Source organism: Schistocerca americana, chromosome 5, assembly GCF_021461395.2.
Source record: "Schistocerca americana isolate TAMUIC-IGC-003095 chromosome 5, iqSchAmer2.1, whole genome shotgun sequence".
Taxonomy (NCBI): Eukaryota; Metazoa; Arthropoda; class Insecta; order Orthoptera; family Acrididae; genus Schistocerca; species Schistocerca americana.
Window position 1 is genome coordinate 465,025,240 of NC_060123.1, and position 14,153 is coordinate 465,039,392.

The window sequence follows — 14,153 nt, forward strand, 5'->3', positions numbered from 1 at the left end:
ACCACAGGAGCTGCAACATCTTAACGACGTGTTCAATAATAACGGCTATACGGACCGACAAGTTCGACGTGCTTTTGAGTTTGGACCTGCGCCTGAACCTTCTGTGACACCTTTAGGTCTGTGGCTTTTCTTCCGTATGCTGGGAATGTGTCCGCCAATATAGATAGACTTTTGAAGAAGTATGAGATCACATGTGTTTTTCGTCCGCCAGCTAAGATTCGAGTGGCCGGCCAGTGTGGCCGAGCGGTTCTAGGCGCTCCAGTCTGTAACCGTCCGACCGCTATGGACGCAGGTTCGAATCGTGCCTCGCGCATGGATGTGTGTGATGTCCTTAGGTTAGTTAGGTTTAAGTAGTTCTGTGTTCTAGGGGACAGATGACCTCAGATGTTAAGTCCCATAGTGCTCAGAGCCATTTTTTAAAGATTCGAGCACTTCTTGGCTCTGTCAAAGATGATTTAGGTTTGAGGAACTCTGGCGTTTACAAAATAGCGTGTGTTTGCGGGAAAGTTTACATGTATTGAACATCATCACCATATGCGATTATTACAACCAGATAGACCTGCGATGGCTCAGGATTGCCTTACAGAGGGACACAGGATGTTGTATAATGAGACGCAAGTAGCTGCAAATGCTTAGCGGTATTGGGATTGTGTTCTAAAAAAATCTGTAGAAATCAGACTATCTGATAATATCATTAATCGTGATAATGGAATCCTGTTTTATCAGACATGAAGAAACAAAGGCATCTGAATCGGCCAGCTGTGAATAATCATTTGTAACGATATATCGTTTTCGACAGTGTTCACCACCGGAAGCGCTGCAACCCTTTTTGCCCCAGGGGGTAGCAGGAATGATTGAGCGTGCGCCCACTGTATCTAGCGTATGCGCTGTTGTACTTTCGATGCATATAAAGGTGCAGTCATTTGCGAGTGGAATCAGTTATCGGCGAGAGCAGCGCAGCTTTTCTCATCTGATGATGGCGACTAGGTGGACCGCTGAAATATTGTGCTCAGATGGCAGTTTGACACGGCTGGAAACCTGACAATAATTTGATATCAGTTATCATGCTAGAATGCGCCATTTGGTGCCCCTATGATATACAGCTACATGACTACTCCGCAATTCACACTTATTTGCTTGGCAGAGAGTTCATAGTACCACTTTCAGTTAATTTCTTGACTGTTCCACTCCTGAACAGTATCACGAAAATGTTTCCTTGCGAGCTCTGATTTCTCTTCCTTCATTACGATGGCCATTTTTCCCAATGTACTTGGAATTCAGCAAAATATTTTCGCATTCGAAGGAGAAAGTGGACGACTGAAATTGCGTGAAAAGATTTCGTCGCAACGAATAACACCTATGGTTTAATTACTGCCGCCCCTACTAGAGTATCGTATCGGTGACACCCTCTAGATTATTTAACGACAATACGAAATGGCATGAGAACAGGTTTCACCATTTTTGCCACATACTGGGTAGCATTCAGCCGCCTTTAGCATTTAACAAATCAATTATGTTGTCACAGAAAATAGCTTTCCGCCCCATGATTCCTGGAGTTGCAGGCTTGTGGATCTCGAGTATCACTGGGTGCTATGATCTTTCCCCAGAACGTCTACGGACACACTGGCGTCTCTCTGAGCGCCACAAGTAGAATTACGACTCATCTCAGAACATCACTGATTGCTACTCAGTGTCTCAGCTGATTCTGTCTCCCGGAAAAAACCACCACTCACTACAGGGGAAGGAAGTGATTGAAGATTCACGGACGAGTGACAAGGAAAGAAATAAACTATCCTATATGTACTACTTGGACAGGGCGTTGATCTAAAACAACCAAGTATGTTGGATCAATTTAGAAACGAAAAATCCTCGATGTTATGTTCAGAAATAAAAATAAATTCAGATAACGTATGCGTACAGGACATGAACGTTAGAGGACGGACCAAGAAGAAATGCAGATGATAAACGGGAATTCATTGGACAAATATATTATACTGGAACTGACACGTGATTACGTTTTCACGCAATTTGGTTGCATAGATCCTGAGAAATCAGTACCCAGAACAACCACCTCTGGCCGTAATAGCGGCCCCGATACACCTTGGCATTAAGTCAAACAGAGCTTGGATGGCGTGTGCAGGTACAGCTGCCCATGCAGCTTCAACACGATACCCCAGTTAATCAAGAGTAGTGACTGGCGTATTGTGACGAGCTAGTTGCTCGGCCACCATTGACCAGACGTTTTCAATTGTTGTGAGATCTGGACAATGTGCTGGCCAGGGCAGCAGTCGAACATTTTCTGTGTCCAGAAAGGCCCGTGCAGGACCCGCAACATGCGGTCGTGCATTATCCTGCTGAAATGTAGCGTTTCGCAGGGATCGAATGAAGGGTAGAGCCACGGGTCGTAACACATCTGAAATGTAACGTCCACTGTCAAAGTGCCGTCAATGCGAACAAGAGGTGACCGAGACGTGTAACCAATGGCACCACATATCATCACGCCGGGTGATACGCCAGTATGGCGATGACGAATACACGCTTCCAATGTGCGTTCACCGCGATGTCGCCATACACGGATGCGACCATCATGATGTTGTAAACAGAACCGGGATTCATCCGAAAAAATGACGTTTTGTCATTCGTGCACCCAGGTTCGTCGTTGAATACACCATCGCAGGCACTCCTGTCTGTGATGCAGCGTCAAGGGTAACCGCAGCCATGGTCTGCGAGCTGATAGTCCATGCCACTGCAAACGTCGTCGAACTGTTCGTGCAAATGGTTGTTGTCTTGCAGACGTCCCCATCTGTTGATTCGGGGATCGAGACGTTACTGCACAATCCGTTACAGCCATGAGGGTAAGATGCCTGTCATCTCGACTGCTAGTGATACGAAACCGTTGGGATGCAACACGGCGTTCCCTATTACCCTCCTGAACCCAGCGATTCCATATTCTGCTAACAGTCATTTGGTCTCGATCAACGCGAGCAGCAATGTCGCGATACGATAAACCGCAATCACGATAGGCTACAATCCGACCTTTATCAAAGCCGGAAACGTGATGGTACGCATTTCTCCTCCTTACACGAGGCATCACAACAACGTTTCACCAGGCAACGCCGGTCAACTGCTGTTTGTGTATGAGAAATCGGTTGGAAACTTTCCTCATGTCAGCACGTTGTAGGTGTCACCAACGGCGCCAACCTTGTGTGAATGCTCTGTGAATGCTCTGAAAAGCTAATCATTTGCATATCACAGCATCTTCTTCCTGCCGGTTAAATTTCGCGTCTGTAGCACTTCATCTTCGTGGTGTAGCAATTTTAATGGCCAGTAGCGCATATGTTCACACGACTCCACTTAATATCATCAAGAGTGAGTGACAAGAAGACGGAAACGTAAGTTTCACTAATGCTTGAGGTCTTTACTAATTTTGGTAGTCATCGGAGAAAGAACATTAATTACTCACTACTGACTATTAATCAAGATTATTGATACGCTATATAGGAATCTAAAATCGGGAATTAGTAGTATGTAGCTGTAGCTAAATGAGTGAAGACTGATGGGAATGTGAGATGGAAAACTAACCAGCGAAGTTTCCATCGGAGCAAAGAAATTAGATGCAAACTGAAGTGGAAAAAACTTGCTAGGTGAGTGACGCAGTGCACCTGCGCGGACGGGAAGACGTGCCTCGCGGAGTGGGGGTGCGCCTGTTGTGTGTATATATAGACGCGCAGAGTACCCGATCCTGCATCTGCAGTGGATTCCGCAACGTATCGTATCCGTGACACACTCTCCCGTATTTCGCGGGAACACAACAGGATATGAGAATAGGTTGTACCATTCTTGTCACATACTGGCAAGCACTCAGCCTCCCGTCTGCAGTTACCAAGTCAGATCTGGTGTCGTAGCCAATAGCTCCTCGCACCATTACAGGTGTCGAGAATCGTCGGAACCCATGGTCTTTCACCAGATCGTCTACGGACATGTTGGTGTCGCTCTGACTGTCACAGAAATGGAACTCATCTTAGAATACCACTGGTCGCCCCTCAGTGTCCCGATTGAGTCTGCTTCTACACTATCCAAATCTCGGTTGTCTCTGGTAGACGATGATGATATATACGATGTTTCAAAGTTCGTGATTTCAATCCAGCATCCAGGGTCTGTTCCCAACGATTTTCTGTGACACTATGCCTATAACCTCTGCCTGGATTTCAGCTGTGGGCATCCGCCTGTTTGCCAGCGAAACGATCGATCTTACAACTTCTATTACAACAGTCAATATGGAAGAACCGATGGTCAAGTTTCTTAATCCACTGCCACCTCGTCGTAGCTCGTTGCGCAGACACGATCCCTCTCACATTTCGAAAGACGGTAACAAACAGCAGTGTGCATAGTGTGTTGCGACGTCCACCTAAGGATTTCCAGTAGTTTCAGGCATACCTGCAGCCATCTTGTACTCACACTATTCTTCTTCTGTAAGAACGGTTTTTGTCTGTACTGAAAATAAGTTATCGTAGAAGTAAGGTGTAGTTTTAATCAAATCTGGCAGACTTGGAAATATTAGAGTATTTGTCTGGTAGTGTTCGGAAAAGGAGTTTAAGGTGTAAGACTTCCCATTTTCGTCAGTTTATCGTATGCATCGTAACCCCGCCCTCAGTGATCATAGGCGTGGCAACTGATGTACAGTTCCACAAAATGCATGATGATTTTTGACTCCATTGCACAGGCTATCAGCAGACTTGAGTGTAAGAAGAAACTTATATCAAGAAGAAGACTCCTATTAGTCTTAATTGTCTCTTAGGCTAGAATGTCATTCAGTACAAGAAAGCTCTGGATAGCCAGCGCTCTAGTGCACAAGAGCGCAAGTTACACTTGGGGTTTCTCCAAAGATACTGATGCTGCTTATGTACATGGTGATTAACAAATTGTACATCAAATGAGAAACTGTTCTGAACGTTCGGTGGACTAGATGAAATGGGAGAAAATTTTCGTATAATATGACTTCATTTTTATTGTGTTTACTTTCTTTGTAATATATCTTAATTTTTAAATACCTTATGGTCGACTTCTATCTATTCTTTCCTATTTTTAAATGAGTTTCAAATTTGATACGGGTAAATAAATAATGTCTTCAGAGGTGATGATAAGAATGTTGGTAGCTTCCTCGTTTCCGCACTTGTTAATGCTCCATTGGATTCCACTGGACGTCATTTTCACTGGTGGAACACTAACGTGCTTGGTTTGTGTTCCATCAGAACAGACACGACCAGTGTTTTTAATTTTCCTAAATGCCTCTAAAACATGAAGCGACTCACGACCACTTTGAAAAAATATTCTTAAAATCTCTTACAATGAATGGATGGCAATTCCAAATAAAGATTTTTGCGTCGTGTAAGTGTAAAAATATTAATTCTGTAGTTTCTTGCCGTGCTGATTTGCAGTGTGTCTGAGGCGATTCGTCCCACACTCTCTTCCCACCTTCTGGTAAGTATTAGAAGAAACTACATATGGTCTCTTCTCTGTGCTTACTTCTAACCTTTTTTTTTTTTTTTTAATGAGCAGCGCGATTTCCTTGGCTCTCTTTTACACCGAAATATCCTTACGGTTCCAAGGACCTCACTTACGCAGATGTGATTTGTGACGGATAATTCGTCGCAGTGCACTGATGGAAGTGATACAGCGCGCTGGCAAGAGTGTACGCTGACACAGAGCGACGTTATGTTTCATGTGCACCTCACAATGCCGCAAATGTCGAAACTGACAGAATGACATAACATTGTTTATTCTAGCTGACTGGTCTTTGCGAAAATGTTGCCCTTCTTGCAACAGAGTTATTGGTATGGGTATAGTAAACAGGTAAACAAACGGAAGTGGTACAAGACATGCAAAGATACGGATTAGAAATTTTAGGACTATGTGAAATAAGAGTAACTGGATTTGGAGAAAGAAGAATAAAGGAAGGACATATCCTCTCTATTCTGGAAGAAATTATGAAACCCAAAGTGGAGGAGTGGCATTAATATTAGACCAGAGAGCGAAGCAGTCTTTGATTGGGTGGTACCCAATTCAAAGAGAATCACAGTCGCTCGCTTTGCAACGAGGGTAAGACCAGTGACCACTGTACGATGTTACGAAAAATGGTTCAAATGGCTCTGAGCACTATGGGACTTAACAGCGGTGGTCATCAGTCCCCTAGAACCTAGAACTACTTAAACCTAACTAACCTAAGGACATCACACACATCCATGCCCGAGGCAGGATTCGAACCTGCGACCGTAGCAGTCGCGCGGTTCCGGACTGCGCGCCTAGAACCGCGAGACCACCGCGGCCGGCGTACGATGTTACGCACCAGCAGAACTGTCTGAGGGTGAAGAGAAAGACAAGTTTTATAGCAAACTTCAAGAAACACGGCAAAAGTGCGAAGAAGAGATATACTCCTGTTGATGGATGACTTTAACGCAAACATTTGGAATGACAAGGATGGGATAGAGCAGATTATCGGGCAACATGTATTGGACACCCGAAATGCCAATGTCGGACGTCTCATATACTTTTGCGGCATATTTAACCTGATCATTGGAGGTTCCACTTACCCCGATAAACGTTAGCACGAAGTGTCCTGGATTTCACCAGACGGCGGAACAGAGAACCGGATAGACTACTCTGCATTTAGCAGGACCTGGCAAAAATCACTCCTAGATGTGAGGAATAAAAGAGGATCAGATGTCGGAAGCTGGCAACGGTCCGTCTAAAAATAGCTGCACACAAGAGACATTGCAGGCAGAAGAGGATTAAGTATAATTTTGGAAAGCTGGACAATACAAAAGCGATAGGAGTTCTCGATCCAACTGAGAAATCGTTTCGAGGTGCTTGGCACAGGAATTGAAGAGAACGACATGGAGGGTCAATAGGATTCAGTGGAAACGACCTGTGCACAGACTGCTGAAGAAATTCTTGGAACAAAGGCCCACAGCAGACAAGACTGCATCTCTGACCATACTTGGGATGCAATACAACAGAGGAAGGCAAAACTCCGGCTAAATTGCTCACAGATAAGGGAAGTAAATGGAGAACTCCAACAGGAACTTGCAGATTAAATAGGATGGTGAAGAGGAGTTACAGAAAAGATAAGAGAACTTTCATCATAAATCTCGCAGCTAAGACGGAGGCATCAGTTAACAGAGGCAATAACAAGACACTATATAAAATCATATGGAAATTGTCAAATAAGAAACTTGGGGATGATATGCCAATTAGGGACAAGCAAGGAAAACTACTCACAATTCGAGAAGACCAAGTGCAAAGGTGGAAACAACATTTTGAGAACGTTCTGAAGCTTGAAACTATAGATGACAGTGTAACTCAACTACATATGGATGGGGAAGGACTCTCACAAGATATATAAATTAACCGCCATCCAAAGAGGAAATCGCTAAACCAGTCCAAAAGATAAAGAATGGAAAAGCTCCAGGCCTGGACAACATCAGTGTAGAGTTACTTAGAGTAGATTCCCGTATAACGCAGAAATTTTACAACCACTCCCGACAGCCAAATGAATGAATGCAAAAGTACCAAATTATTGGAACAGATGCTTGCTCATCAACCTCCCCAAGGAAGGAGACCTAACTGTTTCTCATAATTGGAGAGGTATCACCCTACTGTCAATCCCAAGCAAGATCCTCTCGCGAATAATCCTAAATACGATAAAGCATATGTAGACACGAAAATAGGAAGAGAACAAGCAGGATTCAGGTAAAAACCTTAAGAATAATAGCTGAACATTCATACGAATACCAGTCACCGCTTTGCATACTGTTGTAGACTTTGACAAGGCCTTCTTCAGTATAATTACGAGTAGAACAAAAATATGGAGCTCAGTGCAAACGTTTGGAATTCCCAAGGAAATAACTGTTCTTGTCAAGTGAATGTATGAAAAATACGCGTGCCAGGTTCAATATCAATGTCTGGTTTCAGATCCAATAGCAGTGAAAACAGGAGTTAAGCAGGGCTGCATGCTCTCACCGATACTATTTAGCATAGTAGTGAATCTTGTAATGGCGCAAGCAACGAATAATGAGAGAGGAATAAAATGGAGCAATGAAACACATCTAGAAGACCTAGATTTTGCAGATAACCTTTGCCTTCTGTCCCACATCCTCAACGGCATGAAAAGGAAAGAAGAACATATGAAATCTGCTGCGAAGAAAGTGGGTTTGAAAATTAATGCCCCAAAAACAAATGACATGCGGGAAAAAGAAAGCAACAGCGTATAACTTAAGCTTGGGTGCCAGATAATCGAAAGGGTGGATAGGTTTTGCTACCATGAAAGCATGATTATGGTGGTGCAACAAAGGACATTAATAGCCACATCAACAAAGCTAAAGGCGGTTTTACAACTCTCCGCTCTATCTGGGGATCGAAAGACATAACATTGAGGGGCAAATTGCGGATATTTGAAAGTAATATATATGGATGTGAAACATGGAAAGTGACAAAACAGCTAATCCATAAGCTGCAGACATTCAACAACAGATGGCTGAAGAACATCCTGGGGCTACGGTGGCTAAATGTCATCTCTGGGAAAGAACCAGCCAGAAGCCGACTGAGCTGCAAATAAGAAGCAGGAAGTGGAGATGGTTAGGACATACGCTTAGGAGACCAAATGAACACATTGCGAGGGAAGCCCTTCGTTGAATCCCGCAGGGACGACGGAGACGACGCAGGCCCAGAATGACATAAAGACCATCAGCTGGAGCAGAAGGTCAACAGCAAGGAACAGGATGGGAAGAAGTGAAAATACTTGCAGAAGACAGAACAAGATGGCGATCCTTTGTTGCAGCCCTATGCTCCACATAAGGAATTAAAGGAATTAGTAATAACATAACAATAATAGCAAAGTATGGAAATATATGCGGTGATATCCACTGAAAACTATACAATAAGACCAGGCAGTTCACAAGAATAAACTTTCATAAAACTAAGGTTATTCCACTTCTGTAAGTCACCGAGATCTGGATTCAAACCAGTAGAGCAATGAGTAGAATACAGAGCGTACGAATGAAATTCTTGGAAAAAAGTGCGCTATTACCTGTAAGTGAAACTTGTGCTATGAACGATCCAAATGGACGAAGAGACACAGGACGAACAGAAAATTGTGCAAAGGTAACTTGTGACTGTGATCAGACTAACCAATAAACTACAGAAGAAGGAGAAAAATGTAGAAAGGAAAAGTACACAAACCCACAAAGCAAGGAGGGTAACTGCGTGGAAAAAAAGAACTTAAAATCTTGTCTTTATTTTCGTTCTGTTCTTTCAATTTGAGACTGAATTTCGTAATATCGATGATTTGAAAAAGCAGGGAGAAAATCAACACGCACCATAGAAGAAAATGAAGTGATGGAAGACTCACAGGCTAGTCACAAAAAAAACAAAAAAAAAAACTGATCTACGTTCGCAGCTCTGGTAGTGTTTTAACTAAAAAGAATTGGGAACTTTGACGTATCAATTTGGAAACGAAAAATCTTGATGTCAGATATACAATTAGAAATAAATACGTGCAGAACATGACTGTGGGAGGACGGATAAGTTACATGTTCGGGCGACTTCATATACTCGTAGACTATATCATTTAGAGTGAATAAGAAGCTGCAACGTAAGTTTGTGTAATCCTTAAAATATCTGGTAACTATGGGAGGAAACGAAGACAGGACAATAACTACTCACAACTAACTACTCAACGAGGCTAGTAATATACTATAAAGTTATCTAAACCAGGCCTGAATTGTGGGTAGCAGTATTCAGAGGAGTTATAGCGAAATGAACGAAGATTGACGTGCAAGTTAGATGGAAAATTAGCTAGGGAAGTTCCCACCAGAGCAAAGAAATTCGATGCAAACAGAAGTGGAAAAAAACCTGCTGGGTGAGTGACGCAGTGAGCCTCCGCGGACGCGCAAGATGTGCGTTGCGGAGTGGGGGATCCACCTGCTGCATGTATATATACACGCGCAGAGCACCCGCTTCTGCATCTGAAGTGACCCCGCAGACCCAACTCCCAGCAGACATGAAGGCCGCCCTGGTACTCGTCGCGGCGTTAGCCGTCATTGTGGTCGCCGCCGCGGAGGAGAAGTACACCACCAAGTACGACAACGTCAACCTGGACGAGATCCTCGCCAACGACCGCCTGCTCAACAAGTACGTCCAGTGCTTGATGGAGGATGGGGAAGCCAACTGCACCGCTGATGGCAAGGAACTCAAGAGTAAGTGTTCTGTAGGCAGTTGCGGCCCTCAGTGCCTTTCCTACTCAGATCACCTCGCATCAGAGGCGCTTTCCGCCAAGTATCACTGACCATGCCCTACTTCCATTCTGAGAGGAAATTCATGAATGTATCTATCTTCAGAGCACCACTGAAAGATGTAATCGTGTCTTCATCATATATATTCAAAGCCTAACCCTTGTCAGCTTAGTCACTACGATCCGTCTCCCAATCTTCGTCACTTTGTAGATTTTCTGTACCAGTGACACAGAATATTTACTCTTGAGGCGGGTTCTATCCATCCTTGTCAGATATTTTGCCTGAAAAATGTTTGTTTTCCAATTTGTTATTACCAGATACTAACATTCCTCATTTATTTTTCGCTAAAGAGCAGCTTTTATCTCTTTTTAGCGCTTTCTCATGGTTACTCTCTGAATCCAAGTTATTCAGGTGACTTTCTTGTAATACTTTTGTTTGTATCTTTGCGTTATCTTTTGCACCGCTTGGTCAATACGAACCTTTGAGGAAAGAACAGGATAGACAGAATCTGGAGGGCATATCTTGAGACTATTTTCACAGTGTTAATGATACAGAACCGTCCTTAAGTCGATATGAATGAATGCTATGAAAAATTGTGTCCACTTATGGTTTCACTGTAGGAGATTACTGTTTTACTACTCTGTGAGAAATAATACTGTGGTTGTCTCCCTTGTCTCAGAAATTTCTTTTTCTGAAAAATCAGTTCTCTGTACCTTAAGTCCCTGCTATGTCGCTACATATCTCCATGGAAGAGAATCTTCCTACTTACGTGGTTCGCATGGGAGCATGCGTGTATGTTTGTGTGTGTGTGTCTGCGGACATTGTAATAAAATTGTAACATGTCATGTTTGAGAGCTACGATTATTTACTTTGCAGTGTTCCAGGTAATATTAATTTTCGCCCGTCAAGCACAATGAGTTAGCTATCGAAGTACGTAACATCGTATTTCGTTTTTTAATTTTTGTTGTGATTTACCTTTTTTATTTTACTTACAGATCATAAGTTGTGAGCAGGGACTTGTACCCGAGGAGAAAATACAACGCAAGGGGTTGTTCTTTTTTTCTGTTTTTCAATTTTTTTCAGATTCTAAAGCAGATCCCCAAACCATGCTTCCAGAGACAGCAGTGTAACACTGAAGGCTGCTGTTTCAGGCTACTGTATGCGTCGAACGTGGTTCTGCCGCCTCACTTCTTTTGGAGTATATATACATTTGTGTGTGTGTGTGTGTGTGTGTGTGAGAGAGAGAGAGAGAGAGAGAGAGAGAGAGAGAGAGAGAGAGAGACAGAGAGACAGACAGACAGACAGAGAAAACTTGCCAGAGGGGTTCCAGCGCGCTGATCGCTATGAAGTATCTAGCGATGCTTCACGAATATCAAGCGACAGTTGCTTCATTACCTTTCTGTTACCTCCTCCCATTTCTGCGGTCTCTCTCTCGATTTCTAAAGCAGCGTCATCCTACATTATGTTCTCACAAAATTACCCTACATTACGTCTAAAATCAGAAGTACTGCTCAGATTGCAACCGTCCTCTAACGTTTGTTAAATGCATCAACGTTTTCCATTCCGGCAGAGAATAAAACCTTTCGTCTCACTTTCAGTTCTTGTGCATATGCTGCTCTGTACGTTAATTCAAAACAATTTTAAGTCAGCTGATAATTTATAGGTGAAATCATTAATCTGGAAATAGATATACTCCTTTTCTATTATATACCTTTCGACTCTTTGTTCTATAGATCGGTGTTTGCTATTGTGAACAAATGTCTTGATTACTACAGAATCTGATTAAAGAGTATAATTTTCTCTCTATCCAGTCCTGAATCTCTAGAATTCATATTTCTCACTGACGCTATACCATTTGAATATTCACCACATTTCCTGTAAGTCAGCTTTTATTTCGGTATGTTGTGTCTATAGTGAGTCATTACTTGTGTGTCGTGTAAAACTTTAATTTCAGCTCGTACTTTACCCTTTCAAGCAAAATAACAGCATTATTCTGTGCTATTACGTTGTAGAAAAGTATTTCTCATTTCTCCAGCTGATTAATTATTATTTATTTAAATCGTTTTATGCATTTTTAGTGGTGTACAAAAGAAACCATTATAATAATTTATCCATTGCCAATGTTTTCTTTCGAATCCTGTAACTTAGATTTGTGCACAGTATGTTTTAGGTTAACTAAATATGTGTATGAGTTGTGCATAAAGTGCCCATTGAACATTCTCTTCGTCCTTGTAGATTCAAAATCATAAAACACTTTTGTGTGGAGGTATGACTAGCGCTGCACTGTGATTCACAGTACTTAATCTAGTTGTAATGCAAACAGAGGAATCACAGCAAGTTCTGTAAATTGTATTGGTGGAGTGGAGATGTTAGTGTTGGGAGGCAGGGGTCAATGGTAAGATCAATGAAGCGACACCATAATTATAACTGGTTAAAGTATTTCAAATGAGAGTGGAACTACAAGTTGTTTCAACGTATTATGATTGATTAAAACCAGTCTTGATCACAGTAAAATATTTGTTTGAGATGGTAGCCGGTTTCAGCCAGAATGTGATAATCTTCAGACTATTTATACCATGATGGTAGGCGGTGGTGGTGAGCGGAGCAGTTGCTCCGTTTTCCACTACCGCTTGAAATCATGGTACAAATAGTCTGAAGATGGTCACATTCTGATTGAGACTGGTAACAACTGCAAATAAATATTTCACTGTGGTGAAGACCGTTTTTAATCATTTTAAAGATATTTTCATTATGACTGATATGTAGTAATCCACAGAAATATTCAAAAGAAATCTATTTGCTAAATATCCTTGTAGGGTGGCTGGTGTCGATTAGGTAACACAAGTCAGAAAGTATTACATATTATCAAAGAAGATAATCTTATACACTGTCTATGTCTGGTTCAGTACTTGGCAAATTTCGTTGCGGAAGTCAATGGATACACGAGTATGTAGCATTTACACATGTTTCTAAATTCACGTCTGAATTACATCAGATCTGAAGTTCAGAGATAATGCCACAGTATAGATTTCCTGAAAATATGATGTGCATGATAATAATCATGCTTTAAATAAGGTGACTGTGAAAGTTTTTAGGAACAGTAAATAAATGTTGTATTTCATATACGTAGGAGGTAGCAGAATTGTAAAGGGAGAGCCATTTCGCAGGAGATTTTGTTCTGTTCAGTTTAGATTAGGTTAGCAGGTCTACCAGGTCACTAAGTATTGTCTTTTCATACAGAAGCCGTCCCTGACGCGCTGAGCAACGAGTGCGCCAAGTGCAACGAGAAGCAGAAGGAGGGCACCAAGAAGGTGCTGAAGCACCTCATCAACCACAAGCCCGACGTCTGGGCGCAGCTCAAGTCCAAGTACGACCCTGATGGCACCTACAGCAAGAAGTACGAGGACAAGGAGAAGGAGCTCCACGAATAAACACTGTACTCCCATGTCTATCCCATCCAAACGTTTTTCTCAAATAAACTATAACTTGTAACTCAACGCATGGTTTTTAATGTAACAATCCCAAAATCACGATAAAAACAGGAAATAAGGCAGTTTGCTTTGGCGAAAAACTTTCAGGAAGGCTCCTGAATGTTGTTCGACGACTCTGACAGAATAGAAATTTAGACCTATCAGTTTAGCTGTTGGGATCAAAAGCGGGTTGCTGTCGATTATTTTTTCTGATTTATCTAACTCATACGATGGCGGACGGGGTGGATCATTAAGTAAGGGCAATTCCTTTCCTAACCTTCTCCAATTCTGCTCCGTATCTAACGACATTAAGGTGAATGGAACCACTTCATTCCTTTTATTTATTTAATTTTATGAAGTGGGCCCATTTGTGCTGCGAGAGTAGGGGGCTCAT

The 14,153-nt window shown here is 42.3% G+C and overlaps 1 protein-coding gene across 1 annotated transcript; it reads left to right on the forward strand.

The window, feature by feature from the left end:
- Positions 1–10,002: 10,002 nt before the first annotated feature.
- LOC124615339 (ejaculatory bulb-specific protein 3-like) lies at positions 10,003–13,786 on the forward strand. The gene is made up of 2 exons (XM_047143137.1): positions 10,003–10,253; positions 13,530–13,786. The coding sequence occupies exons 1-2, from the start codon at positions 10,058–10,060 to the stop codon at positions 13,718–13,720; spliced, it is 387 nt and encodes a 128-aa protein (XP_046999093.1). The 5' UTR covers positions 10,003–10,057; the 3' UTR covers positions 13,721–13,786.
- The last annotated feature ends 367 nt before the right edge of the window (positions 13,787–14,153 follow it).